This window comes from Cygnus atratus, chromosome 11, assembly GCF_013377495.2.
Source record: "Cygnus atratus isolate AKBS03 ecotype Queensland, Australia chromosome 11, CAtr_DNAZoo_HiC_assembly, whole genome shotgun sequence".
NCBI classification, from domain to species: domain Eukaryota; kingdom Metazoa; phylum Chordata; class Aves; order Anseriformes; family Anatidae; genus Cygnus; species Cygnus atratus.
Genome location: NC_066372.1, coordinates 17,767,010 through 17,784,745, shown reverse-complemented (window position 1 = coordinate 17,784,745; position 17,736 = coordinate 17,767,010). Strand labels below are relative to the sequence as shown.

Sequence of the window (17,736 nt, the reverse complement as noted above, 5' to 3'; positions counted from 1 at the left end):
GAAGATAACACTGATGAAAGGGTCCTGACTATGGGAGTGACTTAGATTTTGGAAGAATAGCACAGTGCAGGGTATACAGAGACCCTCTCAAGAACTTCCGTGTTTAGTTGAAGAGCGCTTGTATCCACAGAAAACTGGAACTTTGTCTTTTTATTCATTCTTGTTTTTCTAATTCCTGGCATTTGATGAACTTGAGGTAAAGATCAGCGTGAATATATTCTGAAGTACAAGAAATTGCAAGGTGAACAAAAGGTGGAGGAAAAGAAAGGTTAATATGCAAGCGAACAATTGCGTATTGTTCCCTGAGGAATGTAAGTCCTTAAGCATAACATGTGAAACCAAACTCCAGACAGACACTGTTCTGTACAAAATTAATGCTTTTCAGTGTCTGTTTTCTTGTTCCACTCATCTGCAGTCAGGGAGTGTTTCTGAGTACATTTTTCCACATCAGACAAGAAAATGAGTACTTTGATTTCTCTCCTGTATGGAAATACACTGAGTGGGTTTTGAATGTTTCTTTGTTAATGGAGATTTTATAGAAACCCTGATACAGTTGTTTTCTTGTTGGTTGCAGCAGCAAACTATGGAAACTTCCTGCATTTGATAATTGTGCTTCCCATTGCTTTCCTGCTCATCATTGGGGGTTTACTAATAATGCTGTACGTCTTTAACAAAAAGAGGTGAGTTGTTTATGCCTGTTGTTAATGCTGAACTGCAAAAGGGACCTGTTTAGTTTCAAGTCTGTATCTGTGGAGCAAGTTAGAAATTAAGAAGTGAAATGGCATTCCGAGCACTTGAGAAGCTAAAGAAGATTCTGCCGTATTGGTGTGTAGAAGGAGGTGGTCTAGAGTTACCAGCGAGAATCTGCCTGCTGCTTGAGATATGAAGAGGCTTTTTATTACAGTATCACATTTGAAAGGGAAGAGGAAGGGTTGTCAGGAACATATCCACTGGGACAATGATGACAGACACTGAGCCTTTATAATCAGAAGCTTTGAAATACGGGTTGCTCTATAAATCATGAAAACTTAGTTCAAGTCAGGTTAATTTAATTCCTTGGAAATTCTGAAGGCTTAAAAAATTATGTACTGGACAGAGCAGTCTTGGGGGACTGTTCGATTGATTTGTTTTCCTTAGTTCTATCTCTTTATAACTAGTGCTCTTTTTATTTAATTGAAATACATAATGAGAACTTAATAGAAGTCAGTGCAAATGTTCAGACTTGCAACTTTTTAGGTATTGAGCTTTTTTATTACTCTCATATAAATTATGCTCGTTGAATATCCCATTATTTCCAGCTCTAATTCATTTGTGTACAGACTATAGCACCAATTCTCCTCAAGCACTCCAGAAAGGGCTTTGCATCTAGTGAAGTAAAGTACCTGCCTGACCTTCCCATGAGATTTCTGGGCTTGAATGCCTGATAACTCATCCTTCTTTAAACTGTTGTTCCAGCACACAAAACTGTTTTCTTTTTGGTTTTCTGAGGTCTGATTAATAACTTGATTTGTACAGCCTGCCTTCTGCAAGAGCTCTCACAATGCTGAATAAAAGTCTTAGTCTGAAAACCACCCCAGTAAAATTGAGGGAGAAGGATGAGGGTAAAATAAAATAACAGAAGTAATTTATAAAGTAGTTGAATGGAATTCCAAATAAAAACAATCTTGTTCTTTGCCAGGTCACTTCTCTCTCCCAGTAGAGCAGGTGATTAATGCTCTCAGCCACAAGTCTCCTGGATGTATCACCATGCAGCTGCCTTTCTTAAAGGAAGTTTGCCTAGCAGCTAAAAGTACTTTGTGTTTACACTTCTCTAGTGCTGATTTGGTATAGAGAAGACTGCTGGTTTCCTGGGAAAACTCTTCTGGGCTCTTCTTCTCATTGATTGTGTGGTAGAATAAGAACTTGATTTGTCCCCTTTCTCTGAAAAGCTCTCCACATACTGTAAACAATATTTTGTGATTGAGCAAACAGTGGAAAAGCTGTAGAAGAAGCAGTCTGAAATTTACTTAAGTTTAAAGATTAATAAGGAAAAAAATATTTCAACAGGAACAGTGACAGACTGGGCAATGGGGTACTTTATGCTTCTGTGAATCCAGAGTACTTCAGTGCTTCAGATGGTAAGTGTGGCCATGTGCTTTTGATGCATTTACTTTTATATACTCTGTTCATGTCAGACTTTGGAATGTGTGGAATTCTTGTAAAGGGATGTAGTAAAACCTCTTTCTCTTTTTATTTAATTAGCACATCCATAGTTAATCCATCATCAGTCATATGTAAATGTTACCTGTCTATTGAAACAGAGGTGTTTTTGAAATTACTCCTGTAGTTTATTCAGCTGAAATGAATTTGGATAGGTTTGTTTTCTTTTCAGAGTATTGTCTACTTATCTGGTGATTTTGTTACTAGAATGAAAGAATTCATGAATTCATCATCTTTTACATTTGCCCTTTTAAGGCCTTTTCTGACCTACTGGAATAAACTCACTGCTTGTTTCTTGTTTCTGTGTATTTCTCATGTGGAAAATAGTAACGTTTACCAAAAAAAAAAAAGTCTCCTCACTTCCCACCCCAATAAAACTCTCTTCAAATGTGAAAAGTTGTTGGAAAGAGAAAAGGCAATACTGTGAGCTTCCAGCCATATCTCTGTTAAAATGAGCAGGGATGTTTAATGTAAGCTATACTTTTTCTCTTAATATCTAGAGTATGGGTAAGCCAGTTGTTCTTGGACTGACAAAAAAGCTTTTTAAAGCTAGTTTCAGATTTTAATTCTTTAATTTCTTACTATTTTCTATGGAGATGCAACGTAAATAATGTTCTTTGATAAGATAAAAAGAGAAGCATTTGCTGGAAGTGGCAGCTAATGGGTCCTTTTATTGCTTAGCTAGTAAATTGGAAAGTTTTGCTTAAAATAGAAGTTCTTGTTGCCTCAAAATTAGATTGTTTGCCACCTGTAGCAAAAAATGATTCCTCCTTCATCCCTTATTCCACTTTGAGCAAAGAAACAAAAAGCATCTAATGTGTCCATTGAAAGCTTGAGGGAAATAGTATAAGAAGAGATTCTTGCATAGTCTGAACCATCTTTTGAGAGTGTGGGGGTGCTGGCTGGGAACTTGCTCGGTATTTTATTACCCGGTAGATTAGATGACAGGTTTGTATGACTGGCAACAAGACAGAGAAAATCCAGCAGTGCTTAGTGATTTGGAAGATGGTGCAGATAATTTTCAGCAGGACAATGGAGAAAGTGTCCAGCGCCAAATAAAAACCAAGAATTAAAGTTGATTTCAGGATGATTAAGTTTTATGGTTCATTAGGATTGTTTAGTTTTAATTTCTTGTTTGTATGCAAGTCTCAGTAAGTCTGCCAGGATTCTGGACCTTGGAAAAATGAAATTTATTTTACCTGATCTGGAACAAGATTAAATTCCTTAAAACCATCGGGGAAGGAAGAAAAAACAAAACAGAAAACACCACCATCACCACCACCCCAAAAAACAAAACAAAACAAAACAAACAAACAAACCACCACACTGTTCCTAGAACTGTGTGTTTTTTTGTGTGTGTTTTGCTTTCTGTATATCTGTATTATTTTCCTGCACTTCACTATTGCAGGAGGGCATTAGCAGACATACCCTACTGTAGATAATCTCCTTGTCAGTTCCCGTGCTGGCTGACCCTGGGCAGTAGCAGGAGCTGAATGGCCGCAGAATCCCGGTATCCTTGACTCAGAGTCTCCAGAAAGCTTGTGGCTGTGGAAAGGAGAGCCCCGGAATCCCATCTTTCTGGCTAAATGAGTTGCTTGGAAAAAAAAAAATAAATAAAGGCAGTTAGATTCCCACTGGAAACCTATTTGCTAAATAATTTTTTTTTTCCAACATAGAGGTATGGGCGTATTTAACAAGCATGTGCCCATACTGTGCAGATTATTTATTTGCGGAGCTCTTCAAGCACAGGAGGAAATCAGAACATGAGAAGAATTTGCTTGAGGCATCAGTGCTGTAGTTTATGGGTTAGTTTGGTGCTGCTGCTTTAGACGTTTCGCCAAAATGATGTTTCCAAAAGCCCCCTGGAGGCTAATGGGTTTAGCTAGAGTGGGAGCTGACTTGGTTTTACTCTGGTTTCTTGGAGCAGCACCATTAGAGTTAAATGTTGTCTGTTGATGTTCATGCTATAATCCTCTATTTTTGCATCCTGTCATTTCACCCATCCCAAGCATGTGACACAACTGTACCCTCCTTTGGTGACTGATGGGCAGCAGCATCAGTGACTACTGAGAGCTCAGATGTCTTCTTGCCTGAGGCAGTCATCCCTCCTAGCAGTCACCTTCTGAGGTCTCTCTTCTGCCTCAGATCAAAGACTTGCAGCAGCAGCAAGTTCTGCATTTACTGGTGCAGCAGTGGGTGTGCAAGTAAGCAGAATAGCTTCATGCAAAGAACCTATTAGATCAGAGAATCTCTTTCCCTTTAGTCATAAAATCAATCGGTTAATAGAGAATACAGTGGACGCTAAACTGGTACAGATGATCGAGTATGTTTGATGCTGCCTTGGAAGAACTAGAAAACCGATGGTACCGAGAAAAGCTCAAGCCTCAAGTACTGAATGAAGGTTCTTGCCACCTGGGTGTCGTGCATTGAAGTTCCTTATTTCTGTTCTTTTACGCTAGTACCATAGTGAGGCCCCTTCAAGTCCATCTACTCGTTTCTTTAAGATTTATTTCTATGCCAAACACCTGCCTATTTCTGTATGAGAAAGATCGGAATATTTGCACGCATCCTGCAAGTTCTCAGCGTTACGTCTGTTGTTGCTTAGAATAAAACTTCTCTGGGCAGTTGGTATTGTAAAGCCACGAGTGATCCCACCACTTTCAGAAATGGAACATGATGGCCTCTTCTGTCTGTCCCCACAGTGTACGTTCCAGACGAGTGGGAGGTGCCTCGCGAGAAGATCACCATGTGTCGGGAGCTTGGGCAAGGCTCCTTTGGGATGGTGTATGAGGGGATAGCCAAGGGAGTGGTGAAGGATGAGCCAGAGACCAGGGTGGCCATCAAAACTGTCAATGAGTCTGCAAGCATGCGTGAGAGGATAGAATTCTTAAATGAGGCCTCAGTAATGAAGGAGTTCAATTGTCACCATGTGGTAAGTCATGAAAATGTAATAAGGCTGTGATTTACATGGCTGTGATGGTTTACTGGCAGGAGAGTGCTTGGGGCACGTCTTCGCTGACTGAAGTGGGGACTTGGGATTCTAGCTTCAGTTCTGCAGCATTAGGATGTTGTTAAACAGGAGTCAGAGTGAAAACGAGTCTACTTCCAGACCTCTCCCACAGGGTCGTGGGTGCTGGGGGCTCCATATCAACATGAATAAACAATTACTGCAGTTCAGTTAGCAGTATTTGTAGCTGAGCATTTGTTTTTCCCCTTGCAGGTTCGGTTGCTTGGTGTTGTTTCTCAGGGCCAGCCTACCCTAGTTATCATGGAGCTGATGACACGTGGGGACCTCAAAAGTTATCTGAGATCATTGAGGCCAGACACAGAGGTGAGTCATGAGCTGTTGGATGTTTTTTCCTTCTGTTAGAATCATCCTGAGCAAATAGGCATCATGTTGGAAGCAGCAGGCAATTAGCCTTTCTTGCCCTCTCCTTAAGATCTAAGAACAAAACATGCTGCTCTCTGATCTGCAACACTTTTTTTTTTTTTTTTTATGAGGTAGTTACTGCAAATAGCCCAGTGTGCTCTACCGCATCTTGTGTTACAGAGTCCTGTTTTCCAGTTTGGAATTAAATCTCTTGCCTAACCTAATTCTTGTCAAGATGTTGAAGAAAAATTGGCTGGTTGAAGCATGCATGTTAGGATAATGATTTCATGTTGTGCATCCTGCCTATTTCCTCTGTTGGAAAATAAATACAAATGAGGCCTTTATGATAAAAGTCTAGTATCTTTGCTAATATGCATTCTTTAATATGTAGGCCATCAGTCTAACAGCTAAAATTGCTCCATATGCTATAGGGTCTGAAAGATGACACTTGCCACTGAAATTATAGTAGACTATGTAGAAAATGAGCCCACGGTTTTCTTTTGCCATTAGTTTCATGATCCAGAATTTCTGATTTGGTATGTGCAACAGAGAATGTATGCCATATAAACGGAGAACTTGAAAGCAGCAGAGTGCATGATTGGATGTGGAAAATACCCATGCTGATTAAACTATTTAAACTCCTGAGGTATAAAGTACAACATCGTTACACGAAAGTCCTTCTCGCTTGTATTCCCTAAAATAGAATGGCCTGTTAGAAAAGAGCTATTTAGGAGTTGTTTGTAAACCAGCTTGATATGGCCAGTTTTTCCCACCAAGCAGGTGCTGCAGTTTACATAATCATGAGTTTGTTTAGCCTGTTTCAAGTCAGGCTGAATTGTGATGGTGTGATTTGAAACAAAACAAAAAACAACAACAAAAACAAACAAGTAGATTGCAGTTTGGTATAGAAACAATTTATTCATTTCCCCTTACTTGTTTGATCTTCTTAATCTTCCTCAGAATAATCCTGGCCAGACACCTCCAACTCTGAAGAAGATGATTCAAATGGCAGGAGAGATTGCTGATGGGATGGCATACCTCAACGCCAACAAGTTTGTTCACAGAGATCTTGCTGCGAGAAACTGCATGGTGGCAGAAGATTTCACGGTGAAAATTGGAGGTATGCTTTTTGACTTTCATAGAAATGAAAAACATCACCCTGAAAAATCAGTGTCTTAAAAAGCATTTTAGTTTTTTGAAAGCTGTTTTTAAGATCTTCTAAAACTTAGCTGTAGTTTAAATTTCTGCAGAATGAAATATGTGCCTTATGAAGGCTAGCTGTGATTTAAGACCTGTGACCAGTCAACATTGAATTGAAACTCTTGGAATACCTCTACTTGCTGTCGTTCCAGTGAGGAAATAGAGTAGCATGTGGGCTTAGAAGGAGCTGGTGGAGCAGTGATTTGAGATGCAGATGCTGCAGACATCTGGGTGGATGGCGTGGTTAACACTGGTGTGTCATTTGCTTTGCTGTTAATGCGCAAAAATAATTGTACCTCCTGTTTATTGATTCAAGAATAAGAATTGTAGGATTATTTTAAAGCATATCTGTTTTGAAAGTGGAATGTAAGGCTTGATTTCAGCTGGATGCTTTCCAGCCTGAACTGGAGTTCTGCTTTCCAGAAAACAGAATGGTTTTTCCTCTGCTCTGCTGTTAGAACACCACTTCTTTTCCCCCTTCACCATCCCTCCAAAATAGTGTCAGATGAGCTTTTTCATACTTCTCTCCAGAGAGTGATTTTAAGCTTTTGGCTGTTTTTGAGTTGTGCATATTAAAATAGTATGTATGGTAACAGCCTTCTGCTCTAGGAAACTAATTCTTTTTCTCTGAGCTTAACTCAGCTATTTTGATAATTCGTGTAAGTAATCCTGTCATTTGGGAGAAAGAAAATATGATTTCATTTTGAGTCAGTTAATTAGGAAATAAGATCTTTGGGGGATTTTGTACATTTTCTGCAGGTTTGGGGAAGTCAGCCTGAATCCCTTGCATTCCACTTCTCCTAATCCAGCATGTTTTTTAATTCTTTGAACTGGAGATGGTGCATTTCTTCCCTTTAACGTGGTACATGGTTATCCCAAAAGCATTTCATGAAATGTGCTGCACTGCTCTCGTTCATGTGCCTGTAGTGAAAATCCCTTCACGTAGAAACAGTTTAGGAACATTTTGACTGGAGCATGCCAACTCAGACTGTTTTGATCTGAAAGGAAGAGCTTTACGTTACACTGTCCTGTGCTCATTGCATATCTGTTTCTTATTTGCAGTATGTTTTAAAAGAGTTTTCCATTCTGTTGGGGTAAAATCACCCTGGTGTGTGGGAGTGGTGGGATAGTTGTACAAATGGGGCTTTTAGTCATAATCACTGAGGGTAGCCGTGTCCCTAGCAGACACTAGAATGAGAAGGAGCAGTGGTCAGTCTCTCAAGCCGTAGATGAGTTATAATGACTGTGAGGACCCCTTAGGCTAGAGGAATTGTTAACTTTTCACTCCATTTTTGCAAGAAAAAAAATGATAAAACAGATATTACCCTAGCCCTTCTGTGTCAGCAGATAGCATTGAATCTTAGTAAGAGATTTGATTCCACGTGATCTGTTAACTTTTTGTTCGTATCTAAAAATATAGTTCCTGATTTAAATTGGCTAGTCCAAGGCCCAGCATTTTTGATTGTGTCAAGCTGATAGCACAAGAAAAAAATCTGGAATGAGTCTGAATAACAGGAGATGGGCCTCGTTAGGCACAGGTCTTGCAAATGCTTACGTATTTACAGCTAAGGACACATGTATAGCCAGAAGTATGGCTTTAATATTGATCTGTATTAGTCATAAATGAATAGCCTCATCCTCTATAGCATATGAGATAGAAAATTACATCGGAAAAGAAAATTAACTTTCGGGAGAGGAAAAGGGTAAAAGAATCATTTCCCGCAAAAGGTAAGGTTCTTTAATTAAGGACAATATAAGTACTAATGGACATCTTTGCACTCCTTACTCTAAAAGAAAAGATGATCATGGAATTTAGAGAACAGATTAGTGAATGGTGTGAGCTTCGGAAGACTTACTTTACTGCAAGGCTTGAACGTAAATCCTGGAACTTTTCTTACTAATATATTTAAATCATTGAGACTTGATCTGGATCCAGTTCTGACCCACTGAAGTCAGTGGTAAAAATATCTATTAGTTTCGTTGGGAGAGAAGCTAACCAGCCCTAGGAAGGCAAGTAAAGGCTCTGCAAAGCAAAATGCTGTGGTAACAGATTGAAGACTCTTTGCACCAAACTCTGATTGTCTGCTGGCTACAGTGGCTTGTAGTAAGGGGAAATGTTCAGTATTTCATTATATGAGCTCACAAAACTTGTACCTTCTAGATTTTGGCATGACAAGAGATATCTACGAGACAGATTATTACCGTAAAGGAGGGAAAGGTTTGCTGCCTGTCCGCTGGATGTCCCCAGAATCACTGAAAGATGGAGTCTTCACAACGCACTCCGATGTCTGGTAACAAAAAAGGGGCTTTGAAAAACTGTTTTTCCCCTCCTGTTTCTAGCCTCTTCTCTTGTTTTATAGACTTAACTAAGTATACAGCTTCTCCCGTCCCTTCGCAGGTAGCTCTCTTTATCCACTGTGAATCCTTCTGCTTTATATTGTTTCCATTGCAAAAATCAAGGGCTCGTGAGTTTAAATTCTGCTCTCAAAGTCTTAAACGGATTTCCAAAGCTGGAGGTGGTGGCGTGTTTCCTGCTGTGGGTTGTAAAATCACTTGTGCAGTGAAAAACATTACCTTCACCTGGAAGAGCAAGTTGTCATTTTTCAAATTGCCCTTCTTCAAGAAAAGCATTAAAAGTTGCCAAGAATATGGAAAGGTTCATAGTGTTGACCTGCTTTTCTATCAAAATCTTCTGTGTAAATAACTCTACTTTGCTGCAGACAGTTTGTGTACACTAGCAGTTTTATTTTTTTCCTTCGGAGTTCTCCCTTGTGTATATCCTTCTCCATTTGGGGCTTTGTTTGCTTGCTTTATATACCGCAAGATGCAGAAATAGTTTTTTCTTTAAAAGCACATTGCTTAGTGGTTGTATCTGTGAAGTTATTAATAGAGGCATTCAGGAAATTTCAAAATAAACTTCTTAGTAGAAATAATACTCTGGAACATTCCCCTCTCCCTCCCTAACCCTCCCTCCCCCAAACTTTTGCAGAAAGATAGGGAGGACTTGGCAAAAGATGAATATGTACTGGCAAAAGCTCTACTCCGTCTTTTATGGTTTCTCTGCCTTCCTAACAAGATGTTTTTACTGCTGATCTGTTACAGAATTGGCAGCTGATTGCCTCCAAATGCCTAAAAGTCAGTAGGAATGGTATTTTAGTAGTAAACTGCATTTTCTTTACACAGCTTGAAGATTTTGGAGGAGTCAGTGGACTGCAGTCCACAGCATTGGCTTTGAGTGAAAGGTTCCTAAGAGAAATTAAGTAACAAGTGAAAAAGCAAAGCATCAGAATGTTACTTACATCTTTTGCATGTGGCTAATAACTTATTTATGTACCCCGTAATCTTCAAACTTGGAAGGCAATGAAAATAGCCACTTTGAGTTGAAGGGGAAGCCCTGTATCAGCCATTCATCTAACAGAGCCATGCAGGCATGCTTTCAGCCTTCCCTCTGTAGTAAAAGAATTCTGGAACTAGTAATGGCTTCACAAAGCAGACAAATATGAAATATATCACTAGAAAAATCCCCAGATTTAAACCTGAACTAGAGAGAGGAGCCGGCAAGCCTACCCATTACCACCAAACAGTAACTTTTAAGTCTAGCCATCTCTTCCAGCATTTGTTTCAGGACTGTAATAGATCTCGTCTTCACCTTCATTGATGTACGGCTGTTGTTCATGCAAGCTTATCTTTTAACCTGTAACTCTTAAGTGACGTTATTGTTTTAACCTAACTCAGATTGTAAATGCGCACACACACACACAAAAAAAAGAGGTGCTTAATCAAGCATCAGTACTAAATTGATACTTTAATTGCTGCAGGAAACGCGCATGTTCTCCCTTCAAAGTCAACAAGATGTGGCACCCATCGGTCATTTAGTCCAAAGCAAGACTGATAAAACAATATTGCAGTTTATTAATGGGACAGTCCAAGACTCTCTGAGGAAGATATCTTAGCCAGGCTGCAGAAGTCACATAAAGGGAAGTAGCTTACTAATGATGAGGTTGGAAAATTTACAAAAGAAAGAGTTGAATTTGACAATTTTTTACTTGAAAGCATAGAGACAAAAAAAAATGCCTTTTGGACCACAGGTCTGCAGATCTCGTCAGTATTTATCAGTATTTCAGTTTCTCCTTGGGATGGTTTGTGGTCTTGTTGTTAGAAGTGATTTTTTTTCTGAATTTTGGTTCACATAGGTATGCTACTTCGAGGTACAAAACAGCAGGTTAAACTTGAGGAACATGCAAATGTATAGGTGTTCTAAACAGACACCATGTGCTGTGTATCCACAGCTAGAGATGCAGAAATTTGGATCTGAATTTGAAATGTATCTGAGCTCAGTTTATCACTGTCATGAAATTGTCTAGTTACTTGATCAGCTTATGGCTAAGAGGATCATTCTGGTTTACTTCTCAGTAACTTCTGAAACCAGTCTCTTGTACACTGAAGGTTTCTTCATGCTAGGAAGAATCACCTGAGTCCTTGTATTAGTTCAGGTTTTGAAGTTACTTCATGAAACCGTTGTTTGGCTGTTTTGGGGGCCGTTTATTTTCTCGAATTTAAAAAAAAAAATGCTTTTCTGTCCTTTTTGCTAGGATATTGTGACATCTGGTTCTATGTTCTTAGAGATCTGCTTTAGAAGCCAAAACGTCAAAAAGACAAAACTGTGCAAGTGATCAGAGTACAAGATTTATAAGCTGTAAGGTGAAATGGCAAACTGCAAAAGAGTGTCTGGAGGTTTTAAGGGTGGAGCTTTATTTTAGCAATTCATTCTTCTGTTGCTCTTCAGGCTGAAGAATGAGGTAATTAGATAAGACTGTTGTTGTTGTAGTTAGGGAAGGAGAACATTTCAAAATGAAAGTAATACTGTTCAGGATGAGGGTGTATTTCCATTAATAAGTCTTCAGCATCTTGCATTCTTTCAGAGATAGTATTTGCCTTGAAGGAGCAACATAAGTGCATGTGTTATGATATGACTAGGAGGTGCACAGAACTTGTTCTCCTTATTCCTGCAGTGATCAAAGTAGCTTCAGAGGCACCAAAACATTGAGTTGACCCTCCGTCCCTCCCTCCCCTGAAAGGCAAACAATCGCAAGTCTGTTCGTGGCTTCTGGCTTCAGCTGCGAGCCTTTTCAGAGACAGTGGAGAACTGAAGGATAAAAACCACTCTGCCATAACCAGCTAATAATACCGGGCTCCTGGTTTCACAACAGTACCGTATTGAAACTACATTTCTGTTTCTGAACTTGACTCAGCACTTCAGCCACAGAAGGCAAGATAGCATCTAGGTTTTCGTTCGCACCAGCTCTAAGAGTAGATGACTGGTCAATGAGGGCAGACAATTGGAGCTGTCTGCTCAATAAATTAATTTTAAATTGAAATATTTTTAGAAAGTGTCAATACTTGCATCCGAACTATCCAATTATATAACTATGCTTATTTTTATTCATGAGTAATCAATTCCTATTATTAGACCAGCTTCTTCTTTCAATCCTGCTGTCCTTTGTAGTTACTTGGAAAGAGCGAGGAGCTCTGTTTCAAGATGATGGTTGCATACATGTTGCAAAAGGAGTAACTGGGTTTCTCGTTGGGGCTTCAATGTTTTATTGCTGAAGCAGCAAAGTAGGGTCTTTGTGCAAGAAGCTGAAGAACATTTGCACCACTTCTACATCTTTTTCACAAATTGCTTTCATTGCTTGCTCCTGTATGTTAAATGCCTTGATCCTTACTTTGCACCTTTGACTCAGAATGTGGAAGAAACCAGAGCAGAGTGATAGATGGAAAGTATTACTCAGAGTGTTTTTGTGCCTGGGGGATGGAGGTTGTTTGGTTTGTTTGCTTTTAGTGGTGAGGCAGATGAGATACACAGGTGTGGTGGTGTGCATTTGCTGTCTAGCTCTCAGCTGGCTGGAGTGGTAGGGAAAAATGCAGCTTTTAAATCAGATTTGTGTGACTCAAGTATTTCTGATGAAAAGCAGCTTGCACTGGAATGAAAGCTTAGAGCTCTGCGCTATTGCCTTCTCAGCTGCTGTCAGGAGTACCTGAGAGAGATGTTACATGAAGATTTGGGGTTTAGTTTTTTAAATGTATGGTGTTTTTTTTTTTTCTTGCTATCACCATGGGGGGCTTGTTGAGCTCTCTTTAAACAACCAGCCTCTGCTACTTCTCAATCTGCTTAGAAGGTTGGTAGGACAGTCTCCCTCCCTCCCCTTCTTCCCATCCCTGCATCCTTCCTTTTCCCCTCTCCAGCGTTCTTCCCACCTCCCGAGGTACCTTAAGTCTGAACAAGGCTGTGGGAAAGGGAAATGAGGTTTAAGCAGATTTCTCCAGGCAAGCTCCAAGCTTAAATCTCCTCTGAATTAGGAAGCTTCTGGTCAATGCAAGGCTGTGGTGGCTTTTTTTTAACTGATTGCTTGCCTGTGCTTGTTCAGTATAGGTCACTGTTGGACCACGGAATGATCGTGATCATGACCAGCTCTGACTTGTAGATTATGTTGTGAGAAACAGAGATGTAGCATTCCTGGTCTTTACTTCCAGAGTCAGTAGAGAGAGGCCATTCTGAAGAGCATTCAGAATTGGGACCCTGTTTCTCTCCATCGATGAGAGGTGTTTAATGTGAACAGTCTCTGATGTTAGGTCATATGCATATCACCGTAGCTGCATACTCTTCAGCAACTGGATTTTTTCTGTAAAAGAAAACCCGTGGACACCTCTCTGTTCGGTGTCATTTAACAGAAATATCTTTGTGAAGATTGCTTGGCTTTCTAAAGTTCTGATTTGTTTTCCAGGTCTTTTGGTGTTGTACTTTGGGAGATCGCAACGTTAGCAGAGCAGCCGTACCAAGGCATGACCAATGAACAAGTGCTCCGCTTTGTGATGGAAGGAGGTCTGCTGGAAAAACCGGACAATTGTCCCGATATGCTGTAAGTGTCGGCAGTTATCTCTGTTCTCAGTCCACAGTTTATTCTTCGTGATCCCTTCAATGTCTGCTTCTGCCCCACCTACGAGAGGGGCTATTCGGATGTGTCTCTTCTTGTCTCTTCTGCTTCAAGTAAGGTTGTTGAGTATTAAGAGAAAAAAAAGAGCTTAGGATAAGCTGAAGTATACCGTGCATCAACTCTGTGGAATTCAACTTTTCAGTTCAGCATACAGATAAACGAATCCGTCGTTCCTTTGTTTGAAGCAGCTTTGGATCTGCTATTTCAGTCATAGTGTTCATTGCATGTAGATAAACAAATCTCCCCTGCTAACAGTTTCCTTCCCTGTAAGCAGAGAAAGAGGCACGCAGAAAAACCTTTGTCTACCCCTAGAACCAGTACAAAGCCTTACAGCAGAGGAGTGTGCAGTGCAGCAGGCTTCGGTTTTTAGCTTTACATTGTTGAAATACTTCTGCTGGCTTTTGTGTACAGCAGTTTCAGTTGTTCAGACTTTATTACTTTGATATACTTCCCAAACTGGCTTTTGGGAAGGAAATACTGTGTCTTGCAGTTATTGAAATTTGTTGGAGGCCCACAGAAGGGATACAATCACTTAAGGGCCTCAGCTGCTTGGGATTCTTAGGAAAAGAGCTTTTTTGGCTGGACCGCTGGCTTTGGTTTCAGATGACAGGCAGTGTTGTTTTGTTGTTTGAGGTGGGTGGGTGGTATATTCAGGGGGAGGTGTAGTGCCATGTGATTCCTCAATTTCACATTCTTTCCCTTCCACGATGCTGTGGAGAATTTCTGGCAGTTGGACTGACTGGAGATTGTTTAACATGGTCAGAGCTGTGTAATGGAGGAGGGGGAGAAGCAGGCAGAAAAGGGGGAAAGAACAGGGTGCGGGAAGGGGGCTGGGTAAAGCTGGTCTGCTCCCCGAGCCAGTACGGAAAAACTAGCTCTACAGTGAGAACAAACTTGGCAAGAGATTCAGCATTAGAAATTCCCCATTAACCTGGGGCATGTGTGGTATGAACAGGGGGAAGGGAGGGGAGTCACAGTTAGCTCTCAGCAAGGAGCTCCTGCTGCAGCCTGCTCGGCCCGTTCTCCTTCCTCCTCCTCCAAGATAATCCTGTGCTTGCTGGGTGTTACTACAGGATGAGTCCACTTTGGGGGTAACTGGCTTGAAAACGGGGAGAATTTGGTGAATGTGTGACAGAATGAATCTTTGCACTAGTGTAGAACAGCAAAAGCCTTCATTTTAAATAAAGAAGCTGTTCACATATTATTTAATGGCCACCAAAACTTTAGTCTGACATTGCAGAAGGGCAGAATGAAAATATCTGCCTTGGATTTTAGCTGCTTCTCTCCATCAGAACAAGAACTAGGGTTCAACTATCCAGTTTAGTGATGTCTCTCTTTTGTTAATACAATTGTAAAAAAAAATATCCTGACTTTGTCCAAATGCAGGAAAAAAAAAAAAAAGAATTGACCTAGAAGCCTACTGTGACTTGCTTTAGCTCCCTTTCAGCTTGTTTTGCCTTCATATTAGGACAGACACCCAAGTCTGCTGAAATTCAAATAGGCTGCTGTAGGAATAGCATTAGGGAGCTCCAAGAATGATCTTTACCTTTGCTCCACGCACATGCGTTTGGCATTCAAGGAACATACTTTACATGATCGTAGTGCTTTCTTTTCCCATGGTCCATCCTGTTGGCCCAAGATGCTGTAAAGATGCCGTGCAGTGCTCAGCAGCGTGAGAGCTGGTGCCAGTCTTGAACCTCACACATGTTGCTGCTGGCAGGCAGAGACCTGCTCTGTAGGCAGAGTTCCTTCTCCCCTCTCCAGCTGTCTGGTAACCTGCTCCTCACTGTAGGACATAACAAGAATATTACTGAATCTATTGAAAGGTGCTCATAACACAGTTGCAAAGAGCCCTGAAATTGCATTTGGATTTTACAGTACGTTCACATCTTGTTTCAGGCAACTACTTTTTACTAGTGCTTTACAAAGCCTTTTGTAAACGAAGGGGTCCATTTTTCTGGAGGTTGCTAAAAAGATTCTGTTTAAAGACAAGTTTCTTAGCATGTCTGTGCCAGTGAAAGGTCTTTTTTTTTTTTTCAGATAGTGTGTGTTCTCAGTGCTGGAGACTGACTGGTCTGTGATACTTTGATATTAACTCACAATATTAACCTGAGATGCCCAGAAAGCCAAGTCTGCCTGCTGCAGGAAAGTCTGTGTGTTTATTGTGCTCAGTATAGCATAAGTGGCAAGCAAGAAGTGGAGCTAGGAACTGCACTCATAAATCTCATGTGGTAGGATACAAATGCAGAGGTACTTTTATTTAAATTAGCTTGACATGCAAACAACTAAATTGTAATCATGGGCAGATGGTATCTAATGCAAAGACAAACTTACCTTTCTGAAGAGAGAGGGGAATACACTGACATATCAAAATCTCCAGAACAGGTGGAGTAGGTAGACTGCTGTGGGGAAGCAGAGATGAGAATAGAGAGAAGAATCTTTTTGCAACTGACACCAAATCGACTATTTTTAACCGTGCAGATTATGAGAGTGTTGACACAGCCGTGCACACTCCAGCCACCGTACAGTAGTTCTTGTAAGGGCCTCTCATTGCCCCCCCTGCGTGACTGCTACGTGGTGCAAGCGGTCTTGGCCGTTCCGTCTCTGCTAAGACTGCAATGCTAATAATGCTTGTTAGTGGCTGTGCTTTGCTAACCCCTGGTAGCAGAGTCGTTAGGTGGATCAGAGACCAAGGACACTTGAAGAACTGGAGAGGTTCTGTTCTACAGCTTGGCTGTCCCGGCTGCTTGTGCAAAGGTGGATTGTACGGCACGGCTGTCTTGTGGTTCACAGAAGTGGTAAATCACTGTGCAGGGGCCAAGCACAAAGAGGACGGTATTTCGAGAGACTTTTTACTCTTGCACAGGGTGAAACAAGACTCAGTTCTGTTTATGCTACACCCTCTTGGCATAGCTTGCATGATTTTACAGACAGAACCATGCAATAAGACAGATGGTTCAATAAGACGGTGCCAGGAGAAGACTTGCTGTTTTTCTCCTCTTCCCCTGTATGAGGTTGTTTTTGTGTATTGCCATTGTTACATCAGGTGATGGCTGCGTGGCGAGGAGGTTCCAGCTGAAGCTCGCAGACAGTGTGCTCCCATGGGGCTTTTAAAAGTTGTGGAGGCTGGAATTCCACTCTGGTTTTGAAGTAAAAATTGCTTCCCCCACATGTAGCTGACTAGACTATTTACGTATTGCCGATTTTTCCTTTGTTCCTGGCGCTCGCTTGGTTTGAAACCAGGGTCTGCTATCCAGAGGTAATCCTGGCATGCAGCAACAACAGAATAGGAGCCCTTTCTCTGTTCTCCATCAAATCAAGCCACAAGTGCATGCTCAAATGGAATGCAACTGACACAGTAGTCTTCCATTTTCGTTTTGTAATGTCTCAGTGAAAAAAGGAGCTCAGTTTCTGCAGCATTCCTTGAGTGCATTAGAGCAGCACTGGTTATCTCCCTGCACGTGATAAAGCCTGCAACTTCCTTGGGCTCACTTGCCACCAGCCAGAAACACACTTTATAGAACTCAGATTGTATTAGCAGCCTGTAAATTCTTCCATTGTCTGCTGGAACGTGTTGTTGTTTTTTTTTTGGTGTTTTTGTTTAGTTTAATTTTGTTTTTGTTGTTTAAGATAATGTAAACAAGGTCTTCAAGCCCACAGAGTTAGTAAGGGAAAAAAAAAATCCTTTTATGGGAACTCTGTAGGGTTTTTAAATCTGGAATGGCTTAAAAGAAACATCACATGTCCTTGTTTGTGCTGATGTCACATGCATTACTCCACTGCTTGTGGTATCTCCTTAGCATTGCCCTTAGGCCTCAGGGCGCGGTGCCAGCGAATATCCAGTGTTCTTGGCTCCAGCCGAGGCTTCTATTCAGGGACGCAGCAGTCAGCTGGAAAGGAAACAGCAGTGAAGTAACAGAAATGGATTTTATATATTTATGTCTCAAGCTTTCCTTCTTGTTTGTGGGTGAG

General features: G+C 40.8%; 1 protein-coding gene across 3 annotated transcripts in view; it reads left to right on the top strand.

Moving 5' to 3' along the window:
• Nucleotides 1-17,736, top strand: part of IGF1R (insulin like growth factor 1 receptor) — a 180,797-nt gene that overhangs the window by 153,605 nt on the left and 9,456 nt on the right. For 2 of the 3 annotated variants that reach the window (XM_035554764.1, XM_035554766.2), the window contains 7 exons: nt 575-680; nt 2,047-2,117; nt 4,902-5,131; nt 5,420-5,530; nt 6,530-6,689; nt 8,931-9,060; nt 13,555-13,689. In XM_035554764.1, coding sequence (XP_035410657.1) covers nt 575-680; nt 2,047-2,117; nt 4,902-5,131; nt 5,420-5,530; nt 6,530-6,689; nt 8,931-9,060; nt 13,555-13,689 — 943 coding nt within the window. The remainder of the gene's footprint in view (nt 1-574; nt 681-2,046; nt 2,118-4,901; nt 5,132-5,419; nt 5,531-6,529; nt 6,690-8,930; nt 9,061-13,554; nt 13,690-17,736) is intronic. The other variant, XM_035554765.2, reaches the window with a different exon arrangement.